Source organism: Ailuropoda melanoleuca, chromosome 2 (assembly GCF_002007445.2).
Source record: "Ailuropoda melanoleuca isolate Jingjing chromosome 2, ASM200744v2, whole genome shotgun sequence".
Classification (NCBI taxonomy): Eukaryota; Metazoa; Chordata; class Mammalia; order Carnivora; family Ursidae; genus Ailuropoda; species Ailuropoda melanoleuca.
The window spans coordinates 137,884,353-137,896,723 of record NC_048219.1 but is presented as its reverse complement, the minus strand read 5'-3'; the positions used below and the strand labels follow the sequence as shown (position 1 = coordinate 137,896,723).

Below are 12,371 nucleotides of genomic sequence, written 5' to 3'. Positions count from 1 at the left end.
AAGGGGAATTCAAGGGATAGGAAGTGCACCGATGCTCTTTCTTTGCCTCCAGTCAATCCCAGGCCCACGGAGAAATGAGAGCATGAGGGAAGAGCTTTGGGTCCTTTAAGGCTTCCATTTCTGTCTCCCAAATAGACCGCACTTCACCACTGACATGCTAAAACTTTCCATTGTAACTAGGAAGAAAATCATTAGAGCTCAAGGATTTTATGTTCTCTAATTTCTCTGTCACTCTTCATAAAAAAATAAAATCATTTTATTCAGAAAAATTACTTGGTGGAAACTGGGAAAGAATAAAAGACGCTTTTTTTGTTCTTGAAAGCAATTATAGCTGCAGAGCACGGTTTCTCTCTTTTGGTCCGTTATGTTGAATTTCCTGTGAAAGACGAATATTTAGAGAATGGATTTAAAAAAAAACTTCTGTTTGGGGTACCTGGGTGGCTCACTCGGTTAAGCATCCGACTCTTGATCTCAGCTCCGGTCCTGATCTCAGAGTTGTGAGTTCAAACCCCACATTGGGTTCCACACTGGGTGTGGAACCAACTTTTAAATAAATAAACAAACAAACAAATTCTATTTAAGAAAGCTCATTAAATCAAAAGCAAAACTAAAACCTAATCACTGGACACTGATTATGGGACTTTTAAGCGTTTATTATAAAAGTGATTCTCACGAGCATTCTTTTATCAGTGCTACTATTGCGGGTATAGAAATTCATTTATCTCAAACATTTCTTATTAATGCTTTTGGTCTTATGGAATCCTTGATTTCAGCAGGAGCTCCAAAGGCAACAGTGAGGACTGAGTCAGGGTCGCCTATTTTTGAGGGATCTCTCTGGTTGTTTGTGACTAGCACCTGTCTACTGGGGAAAGTTCTCTCTGGGTACTGAAGCTCTGGAGATGAAAAGGGAGTTCAACTTTTGGAGCCCAGGTTCTCTCAAAGGGGGATCACTGGGCTTTCTTCACAGATTCCCTCTCCACTGGTTTCTAGTTCTCTCAACTTGAATTCCTCCTAAACTGGATTGTTCTAGAATTATCTTCTCTACGTATATATGGGTTCCATCTGTTATTCTCTCTGCGTAAGAACCTATAATGATATACTCCAAATTCTCAAACCAGATCATAATTCCTCTCCTTAGAATTCATTTACTGTTTCCTGCACATATGTTATCTAGCCAACTACATTTTAAATTACTTGAAAATAGGAACCATGTCCTAGTAGCGTGGAGTACAGGAAGTGGACAATACATATTTGTGGAATCAGTATATGTATCGTCCTTTTTGTATGTCTCCTCACCCCTCATGGTACTCCTCTCACTAGTGAGACAGAGATCAGGAATGCCCTTCTACAAATGATATACCCAAAACTCGGAGAGTATTTGTCACTTGCCCTAAGTTACAGATTATACAGAGAGGCAGTCAGGGCAGTGGAATGGGTCAGAGCAATGACTTTGGAACCCGATGACTTATAACAATTCTCGATTCAAAACACTTAACCAGCTTTAGGAAAATGATTTACCTCTCTGTGTCTCAGTTTCCCCACCCATCTGTCAACTGGGACATACCACATTGGTTTGGTTTTTTTTTTTTTTTTTTTGGGGGGGGGNTTTTTTTTGGTGGGGAGAGGTTGTTGCAATGATTGAATATATAAATATATAGCATTTGGCACACAATAAATGCTATGTCTGTTAGCTATAAATAATAGCCATATTTCAAGCCCTCCTCTTCTATCGGTTTAGTTGAAAGATATATCTCTACAATAATTCAGGTGAGGAAAGATTTTTCTCTTCAGTTAGCACTTAGAAATACCACTAAAACAGGATCACATTCGTGCAAAAGCAAAAATGTTCAGTCCTAAAAACTGAGTTTACATAAATGACATTCATATGTATACTTGCCTTGAGCTGTTGATTCCAGTTGCCAATGACAAGATTTGCTGCCTTTTCAACTTCATTATCAAGCTACAAACAGAAAAAAAGAGAAATGATTTTCTTCCTTTCTTTCTTTTCTTTTCTTTTCTTTTCTTTTCTTTTCTTTCCTTTCCTTTCCTTTCCTTTCCTTTTCTTCTTTCTTTCTTTCTTTTTTCTTTTTTCTTTTTTTTGCTGTCTTTCTGTTGAGTCATGCTGGCATATGAATTCTGGCATAATCACTATCACAATCCATAGGAATTTCAAAATCCTACAGTGGACATATATCCTGAAAAAAGGAGCCAAACTATCTTTTCCCCATGTCAAAACCTCTTGACAGAATTTAGCTTGAATGCATTTGGTAATATAATTATTTCTGTGTAAACTATGTAACTATACAAAAACTTTTAAAAACAACATCAGTGCGTGCGATCTGCGCGGAGGGGTGTTGCAGAGTTTGGTGTCCCTTTTGGTCCCAGCACTTCCGCATCATTCCACGTGGCCCAAACTTTAGCATCCTGACAATACCGAACAGCCCCGGGAGTGTAGGGGTGCAGCGGGGAGGGGCGATGCTGACATAAAGGCTATGAAACTGGACCAGCAGTTTGAGGGATCATGCCGCTAATTATCCAAAGCACTATGATAATGATCATGTCACTGGGCCTGATTTATGGTAGGTAAGTTCTAGGGAAATGCTAGTGATTATCATATTATTATGGGGTATGAAAAGTATTTTGTAATTAATGAAATATAGACTGGCGTTTGGTTTTTATTAAGTTGGTTTGCAAAGGTGGAAGATTATATTGCTTAGTAATAATTACTATATAAATTTCCCCCATCACCCGAGCCCTCAGTAGAGCATCCATCGTGGTAAAAACACACATATGTCCACACAACCATCAATTCCATTTCCTGCCTCAGTTTAATGAATTTGAATAAAAAAATTTTTGGATTATTTCTCTTCCATTGGGATTTTTATGGATCCCTCATCTTCCTAACTTATTACCTTTAGCACCTCCTTTATCTGGCTGTGGTCACTTGAAACCACCCCAAGCCACCACCCCTTCCCTTCACAAGGGCCACTGGTGACTGCTTCTGAACTTCTAAACTACACCTCGCCTTGAACCAATTGTGACCATGACCTCATCCCATCAGAGTTGAGCAGTATTTATTAAACACCCCTTTATGTCACCTGAAAATAGATTTTAAAGACTATGACACACAAAGAAAAAGAAAAAGAAGCGCAGATGAAATTGTTCTGGAAGGAAAGGGACACAAGAAGACCAGAGAATATGCTAGACCAAAGGACCAGGTGCTCCCAAAAGAATTGTTTAGTTTTGTTTTTTTACCTTTTTCCAATTTTAAGAGTATTTGAGGATTATACCTGTTATTGCCTTTACCTCATCCCAAACTGTTAAGCACAAAAAACATGTCTTTTTAAAAATTGTGTCTATAATACTTCTGTTTACAAAAGAGTATCTATTCATTGAAAAACAATGGAAATGCAAAAAGTACCAAAAGATGAGATAAAAATAACCTCGAATTCCACTATCTAGAAGTAATTCTTACTAACATTCTCAGGAGGCTCCTTCAGATTTTTTTCTATTCATATATACATATATTTACTTTACAAAATTGAGATCATTTTTATTTAACAGTATATAGTGAAAACATTTCCATGTCATTAAATTCTTCTGTAATAAGATTTTAACGGTTGCATAATATCCCATTGCTTGAATTCATCATAATTTATTTTTGGATGATGAAGAGGTTCCTAGTTTTTCGCTGTTATAAACAACGCTTTAGCAAACATCTCTGCACATAAATCTTGAGCTCTTGTTTCTTTTTATGACAAATTCCTGAAAGCTAGCATCACTTTCATCACCTTTCACTCCTTGGGTCAAAGACAGAAATCTTGCTTTAAGATAGATTTGACTCACTGATTTTTTCTTCTTTTCATGTACGCTCAGGACTTGATGAGTTGGTTTTATTGCTTCCAACTCAATTGCTTTGCCAAGTTTTCTGGAAATAGAACATAAAAGACACACAAGCATAGTATTAGGATTTATATCTATTTTCCAAATTATTTTCTGGGGAAATAAAGTGGTGTGTTGCAGCCTGTCTATTCAGGACAAGCTTGAAGCAGAATATTAGTAGCACGCCCACTTCAACTATCTCTGCCTCCCCCTGGGGTTAGAGTAAGCCCTGGGGGTGCGGGGTGCAGGCATGGGGGGTGGGGGAGAACCACTCACTGGTGAAGGTCCGCTGCAGATTTCATGCCCTCTGAGACCCAGGCCCAGGCACTGACGAGACAGCTGGAGGCAAAAACAGGAGGGCACAAGGGTGGGTGTCATTCTCCCAGTAAAGTCTGAGCAATGCAGCCTCATGTCTGAGTCACCACATACGGCAATCGCCCTCCTTTCCCTAATCTTATTTCAATGTGTCCACGGGATTCAATTCTGCCAGTTTATTGATCTGCCCTGTAGTCATTACATATACAGCCTTCTTTCATTTCAATTTTCATTTTCCATTTCGTGTCTGTAGGAAATCAGGGAAATAAAGTAGCCAAGAGTGAGCAAGCATTTAGAACAGGCGGAAGATCGTGTGCTAGGTACGGGGAAAGGGGCCTAAAGACCATCTTTCCAGGCTCCTCATTTCACCAGTGAGTAAGCTGAGCTAGGCTCAGAGAAGTTAAGTGGCGGAGGACCCAAGAGCCCTGGGACGCCCCGTGTGCGGCTCTTGGGTTTGGGGTCCAGCTACTGTTCCCCGCTGGCTTATAGGACAACAGTGCGGGTGTTTTGTAGTTTTGTGGGCAGTGTCTCCATTTTTAAATAATTTTTATTTTTAAATTAATTAATTAATTAATTCGAGAGAGAGAGATAGCAAGAGAGAGAACACGCGGGGGAGAGAGAGAGAAGCAGCCTCCGCACTAAGCAGGGAGACCGACATGGGGCTTGATCCCAGCACCCCAAGATCATGACCTGAGCCAAAGGCTGATGCTTAACCGACTGAGCCACCCAGGCATCCCAGCAGTGTCTCCATTTAACAAAAGGAGAGCACTGCCCTCTCCCTAACTGCACAGGGTAGGGGGTAGGAAATGTGATGCTATTTTCTCCCACAGAAGGGGACAGCAGCCCATATCACCGGCCTTCAGAAGCCAGAGGATAAGTTCAATTGCATCAGTAAACCTCATGGACAGAGGCCTGTGTAGACTTTGCTGGGGGCCGGGACAGATCTGTGTCCCTGCTGAAATCAGGATGGGGCCGAAGTTGTGCACGTGACTTAGGTTGCACCCTGCAGTCAGAGAATTGAGAGCTGGACCAGAGGATGCCAGATTTCCTGCATATCCAAAGCCAGGCACAAAACCAGAGACAAGAGACTACTTAGTATAGCCTTTCAGTTATAGGAAATTGCAAAAAGCACAAAAAGAATCTGTGTCCATAGGGAGTAGATCAGTGGTCCGTAGGTGGGGAAAGGATTGCAGACATGCATGAGGACTCTTTTGACGTGATGACAATGTCTATGTTTTGATTTTGGTGGTGGCTACATTGTGTATACACCTATCAGAATCGACCAAACCAAACACTTAAGAAGGGTGCTTGTTGTTGCATGTAAATTAAACTTCAATAGAGTTGATGTTTAAAAAAGGAACCCTGCACCCTTTGGGGAAGAGAATCTGACATTTGCTCCTCAGAGGAGCTGAGCAGCAGAGCAGAAAGCCTAGAACGTCTGCCTAGGAGGGGTCTGTGTCTCTGTTTCCTGTGTGACCTTGGAAAGATCACTTGATTTCTCTGACCTTCATGTAATTGGTCTTTTAAAATAGAAATAATTCAGGTGACCTACACAACACAGATTCTGGGTGTAGATAAAAGTCCAATGGTTATTATTAAATATTATTGTATTAATCCTGGTTACCCAAACATTCCAGACTTGCCAACACTTTGGGAGCACCCATGCTGGATGCTAGGATCACAGCACAGTAAGTCCCGCACCCCTGCATCCCTACACCTCCCATTCTTTAGGAGGTCATTAGAATCAAAGTCATAATGAACTCCGTGCCAGGTAGTGAACACCCTTCTTGTATTATCTCATTTAATCCTCACAGCAATTATATGAGATAGGTTCTATTTCCATTTTAAATACACACTGAGAGATATAATAAATTGCCCTAATTCACCCACCTGATAAGCAGTAGAGGTAGAATTTAAATCTAGGCAGTGCCGATAAAGTCTATACTCAACCATTGCGCCATGCCGGCTGCCTCGCAGTCTACTAAAATGCTACCCTAAAAATCAAGCTCCAAGTCCAACAATCTCAAAGCCATTATTTGCTGTTACAGATGATCCCTAAGGAGTAAGAATGTGAGCTCCAGAAGGACTCTTCTTTCTTTCCCTCTCTCTTTCACCATCAAAAGGGGTCTTGGCAATGGCACTGCCGGTTCGGGGTGACATCTGCAAGCTTTGGTCAAGAACCTTTGTAACCAATTATCATTAATTGACCATTTTTAGAATATCTTTTAGAATATCCGGTATCTTTCTTCTCTACCAAATCAACTTGACTCTGAGATGTATTAAGGAAAATGTGAACCACCAGTTTTTTAGGACCCAACATGCTAATCTCCACACACATGATCTCATATAATATACACCCCCCACACAGATCTGCACACACATGTACCATGCAACACATATCGGCACTCCATTTAACTTATGGAGGAAATCGAGGCACAGAGAGGCCAGGTTACTTGTCGGAGGTCATGGAGTTGAGATAAAGCGGGATTCCAAGCGGGACTCCGAGACTTCCAACTTGACAGCACTGCTTCCGAAGTAACATATCATCACTGAGGCTTATGAATATGGGCTTAGGAGTCATAAGGACACTGGATTAGCCCAGTTCTTCCACTTACTAGCTGTGTCATTGGGGCAAGTTTCTTAAAACTCTCCGAGCCTCAATACTGTTCTGTAATAGGGACAATAATAAGACTTGCCAAGTGTTATTGAGAGGATTAAAGGAGAGTATCTGGAAAAGCACTTAACACCGTGCCTGGCACACAGTAAGTAAGTGCCCAAGAACTGTAAGCCAGGCTTAACACTGCGCACCTGCCACAGGTAGAAGAGGAAGCTGGAATAGAACATACATCACACTTTATGACTTTTAAGAATTACTTTGCCTTACCTATTTCATATACTTACTTTTTTTTTGTGGTCTGTAATGCTTTGCTTAACTTGACTGCCAGTTTCTGAAGTCCTTTGGAATAGTTAATCTCCAGGTTTGCCCTGTTAGCAAAGGGAGAGTTGGTAGATAGGATGTTCTGGCTAGACACACACACACACACACACACACACACACACACACGTGAAGGAGGGCTCAGGCTGATAATGCAATGTCTACAGAAGGAAGAGATGATTTGGTTACTCTGAGGACCTTCTTGTCTTCAGGCGAAATCCTTAAGGATTTCCAAGAAGATCCTACAAAGGGAGAGTTTTTAATTTAAACTGCTTGTATACCAGTGTTATGGGTTGAATTGTATGCTTTTCCCACCCCACAAAGATATTAAATGCCTAACCCCTAGAGCCTGTGAATGTGCACTCTGCAGATGATCAAGCTAAGATGAGGTCATCAGGCTGGGCCCAGATCCAATATGGCTATGTCCTTACAAAGAGAGGAAATTTGGACATAGACACACACACACACACACACACACACACACACTCACACACACAGAATGCCATGTGGAAATGAAGACAAGAGACTGGGAAGATGCACCTACAAGCCAAGGAGTCCCAAAGACTGGCAGCAAACCACCAGAGGCGAGACAATGGCATGGAACAGACTCAGAAGGAACCGACATGGCCGACATCTGATCTCAGACGTCCAGCCTCCAGAACTATGACACAACACACTGCTGTTATTTAAGACACCCACCAGTGTGGTACCTTGTGATGGCAGCCGCCGCAAACCAATTCATGGAGTAAGGAATGGAGGACTTGCCTAGTTACTCTGGGATGTTAGCGCCATCAGGTTAGCTCTAGATTGTAACAGCTGGCAGTAAAGTGACAAATTATGATGAAGTTAGCCAAGAAGTAGCTTTCTTTGTTTTGTTTTGTTTTGTTTTTCAATGCCCTTGATCAAGTCTTTATTCAAACTTAACTGTCCAAGGGGACACCTGGGTGGTTCAGTCTGTTAAGTGTCTGCCTTCGGCTCAGACCATGATCCCAGGGTCCTGGGATCGAGCCCCGCAACAGGCTCCCTGCTCTGAGGGGAGTCTGCTTCTCCTTCTCCCTTTGCCCCTCTCCCCTGCTCGTGCTCCCTCTCTCTCTCAAGTGAATAAATAAAATCTTAAAAAAAAAACTAGCTGGGGCGTCTGGGTGGCACAGCGGTTAAGCGTCTGCCTTCGGCTCAGGGCGTGATCCCGACGCTATGGGATCGAGCCCCACGTCAGGCTCCTCCACTGTGAGCCTGCTTCTTCCTCTCCCACTCCCCCTTTGTGTTCCCTCTCTCGCTGGCTGTCTCTATCTCTGTCGAATAAATAAATAAAATCTTTAAAAAAAAAAAAACTAGCTGTCCAAATGACTCAACATTTATAGAAAATCACACGTAATTTAGGCAGCGAGCTTCTTGTCTTCATGGCGGGTTTCTTTTCTGTGGGCTTCTCAGGGCTGCTTTCTTGGTCGCCACAGCCTTTTCCCCATCAGAGGCTTCTTCTGCTCCTTAAAGCCAACAGCCTTCTTTTCTTTCTTCGCTGCCTCAGGTTGCTTGCCAGGAACCCCTTTCTCATCGACTGGGCTTCTAGTGCTGCTGCCATCTTATCCAGCTGGAGTCCGTGACGCCTGGCCTGGTGGACAGTGGTGTTCGGGCACATGGTCTTTGCATTCAGGTTCAGCTTCAACAGGATTCTCAGCTTCTTCCGTGGATTCTTCTTCAGGACCCCATGATGAATCTTCTTGAGTGGTGCTTGGAGGGCTCTTTGGATTGCTGGGCTTTTCAAGGTTCTGCTAAGGTGTGTATCAAGCATCTTGTGCAGGGGAAGGTTAGAGTTACTCTTCAGGGAGGCGGCCTTACACCAAGTGCCATACAGATCATCTAACTTGAGGAAAGCACGTTCAGTCCCAGTGTGGAAGCATCCCACTTGCCCACCAGGAGTAAGTTCCAAAATGTTCAGTTCACTTTCATTAAGTAGAGTAATTCCAGGGATGTTTCTGAAGGCCTTGGTGACACCGTTGTGCTCGTTATATATGATGTGGGGTCCCCCATGTTGGATATGATGATGGTTTCTCATTTTGCCATTTCCAGCCCTCATTTGATGAGATACGTGGATTTTTTTGATATCATTCCAGGCCTTAAGCTTCTGAAGAAGCAAAAGTCTTGGTCTTTTTGTAGCCTTCGACTTTATTTTCAGCCACCAAAGGGAGTTTAGGAACTTCCTGAATACGGTGACTTTGAGACACGAGCAGCTCTGGTAAGACGGAGGCACCCATGCAGGGCAGGTGGCATATTGCTTCTGGGATGTTCACTCTGCGGTGCCCACAGTGCCAGGTTTTGGATGGTGCAAACATGAGGACCCTGTGACACGTATTTCCAAAAACACCATGGCTACAATGGTGAGCCCCACTGCCTCAAACTCTGGGCATCCAAGCCAGAGCCCTGCCGGTACCCCAAGACTCAGCCCTTGTTTGATGACCTGCTAATTCACCAACAGTGTAGGGTGCAAGTTGGTGTGAACAAAGTTCAGAGTATCTGGTGGAATGGGAGCCTTGACCACAGTAGGCAAAGTGACATTTTTGCCAGATGACTCCCCCTTTCCAGAACACACGGATGCAAGTGCACAAGCACACATCATGGCAGGGAGAGGAGAGCGAGAGGAGATGCTCTCCTCTCAACCCAGCAGCTCCTACACGAAAAGCAAGAAGCAGCTTCCTAATGGAAAAGTGCAGAAGTGGGCAAAACCAGATTTAGAAAATGAATTTCTATTACTTTGTATGCAGGACAAGACTCAGTAGGGAATCTGGGCATGCCTCCAACAGCAAACTCCTTGGTTCTCTTGAATAGATTGAATCACTGTGATCTTAAACCGATTTTACCGTGTCCTACTTAGAGGCCCATCTATAGATAAAATAAAGACACAGTCTTACTCATCTCCTCACTTTTACTGAAGATAATACAAATGTTGGAAATTAAGTTCGATTTGCATTGTTTTCCTTCTTAATTTGGACCAGAATGGGTTTGTTGATTTTGTTGTTGTTGTTGCATAGATTTTAGCCTTTGAATTCTATTTTTATTATAACTTATCTTTAGAATTATTTATGACTTCACGTCATTGGAAAAACAATCCCAGAACTCCCTAGTAACTAACTTAATACCTGCATTTTTTCAGCACAATGAAATTAGACTCAGTGTTACAGGTCGAACAGAGAAAGATAGCTCTGTTTTATAAAATGGATTCCAGAGATCATGGGCTATTGACCTATTGCTAAATTTCTATTCAGCTTTCCCTGCTAGTACAGCTGTGCTCTAAGTTATTTTTACCACTTTCTGAAGGAAAGAAGGCCACTGTAGAATGCATGTTAAGGCCTAGGTGCAGAAAACAACATTTGGAACCAGAACTTGCCCAAGAATAAGGAATGGCAATGGCAAATATTTTTAAATAATAAAACTGATAAATAAGTATCTCACTGCATTTATAAATATATTTCTGCACTCTAGGAATATGTTCTAGTTGATGGAGAGAGAGAATGCTGGTCAGCAGAAGCTGGGAGTGACCATCACCTTGATGAACCTAGATGCTCTAGAAGCCCAGACCTCTACCTCTGGAGTGGCTTTAGGCACTGCAAAAAAGAGTAATAAGACCTACCTCAAGAAAAGGTGTTATGATGATTTGAACGTGCAAATGACCCAAGCCTAGGAGGGGCTGAACGATGAGTTCAATTGCTGGACTGACCTGCATAATCTGACACCCGGCTCCCTCTCTGATCCCCGCTCCCCACCAGTCATCCCCTTGCTCCTGCTTAGTGGCCAAATGCCATCCTGCCTCAGGGCCTTTGCACTTGCTGTGGCTAGGTAGTTTTTCTCCTACATAACCACATGGCATCTCCTTCAAGTAAACTCCAACAGGTTTTACACAAACAACACTACCTCAGAAGCTCCCCTGTCACTATCCCCCTACAGCTGTCTTTATGTCCGAGAATTTACCACTACCTTACATCACCTATCTTCAGTGTATTTCTATGAACACCCTTAGAACATAAGCTCCACGAGGGCCAGGGTGTGTTGTGTTCACTGCCATATCTCTAGACCTAGAAGAGTGCCAGGCACATAATAGGCACTCAGTGTGTATGTCTTGAATGAATAAATCAGTGAGTGGACTTCCCTTCAGATCTTGGTTAGAATTTTTCACTGGTCTCTGCTATATTTGTTCTTGCTTCCCACCCTTGAAAACCTTACACTATTTAGACACATTCCTGCCCTGACGCATTGCTCAGCCCTCACATGAGAGTACACCGCTTTCTAGCCCTTACAATAGCTAGACACAAACCCTGTCCTAGCCCATCGCTAAGCAGAGGGCTTTCCCAGCATTCCATGCCAGCTGAGGAAGCAGCACAGACAGCATGAAGTCTGACGGTGTGTACCGCTCAGCTCCGTGCTAGGCACCAAACACGTGCTTCATAAATAGCAAGTTTTCTAATCTTATTATTATGTACCCCAAAGGATCTCTAAACATCCAGAACACCCCAAATACACAGAGACGGCAGGTGTGGGGGAAAGAATTCGCCGTTTGCTCATCCATCAGCTCCAGAACAATTCAGAATGGCTTCTACAGGACAGGTAGTGCTGTTGGGCACGGGCTTTTCCTCAGAATTCGGTTTCACTTTCAGAATGTTCTTGCAGGCTGTACAAGGAGTCCCAGAGGCCACGCAGAAATAAAGAGGACAATTGCCAGAAGGAAGTGCTGCTTTCCTTTAAATTGTTAACTTAATCAGAGTCACCTGGGGAAAAAAGCTGGGCTTTGGTGTCTAGAAAGCAAGAGGGTCCTTCCGGCTTTGAAGCTATTGCTGTTGTGTGTTGAGAACACACCTTCGCTCCGGAGCCCCAGGACTTCTGCCGGCTTTCGCTTGAGCGCCGTAGGGAACCAGCCTGCAGATTCAGTTACCACGCAGCATTTCTCTTTACACACCAGTATCTTACAAATCTGGGCCGATGGCTAGTTTTACAGGTTGGGATAGAGCTTAAAAGTTCCAAACGGTGCTCTCCTGACAAATGCGTTGCCATCCTTGGTGACATGTAGCTGACGCTTCACCTGTGTTCTGTCTGCACACAGAAGAGTGACACCCAACATGCCCTGGGCGGTTACAACAGGCCAGGCACCGTTCTGAGTGCTTTAGGTGTGTTTCCTCATCTAATCCATGGTAACTCCCGTCAGGGAGGCACACGTACTCTACGCATTTCACGGAGACGAACACCAACGCAC

The 12,371-nt window shown here is 43.2% G+C and overlaps 1 protein-coding gene and 1 pseudogene across 1 annotated transcript in view; both read right to left on the bottom strand.

The window, feature by feature from the left end:
• NOSTRIN (nitric oxide synthase trafficking) overlaps positions 1 to 12,371 on the bottom strand; it is a 52,732-nt gene that overhangs the window by 21,209 nt on the left and 19,152 nt on the right. Inside the window, exons 3-6 of the mRNA XM_034642219.1 lie at positions 7,099 to 7,182; positions 4,159 to 4,221; positions 3,847 to 3,928; positions 1,898 to 1,960 (exon numbers count right to left, since the gene is read on the bottom strand). Coding sequence (XP_034498110.1) covers positions 1,898 to 1,960; positions 3,847 to 3,928; positions 4,159 to 4,221; positions 7,099 to 7,182 — 292 coding nt within the window. The remainder of the gene's footprint in view (positions 1 to 1,897; positions 1,961 to 3,846; positions 3,929 to 4,158; positions 4,222 to 7,098; positions 7,183 to 12,371) is intronic.
• LOC105236406 lies at positions 8,514 to 9,761 on the bottom strand (annotated as a pseudogene).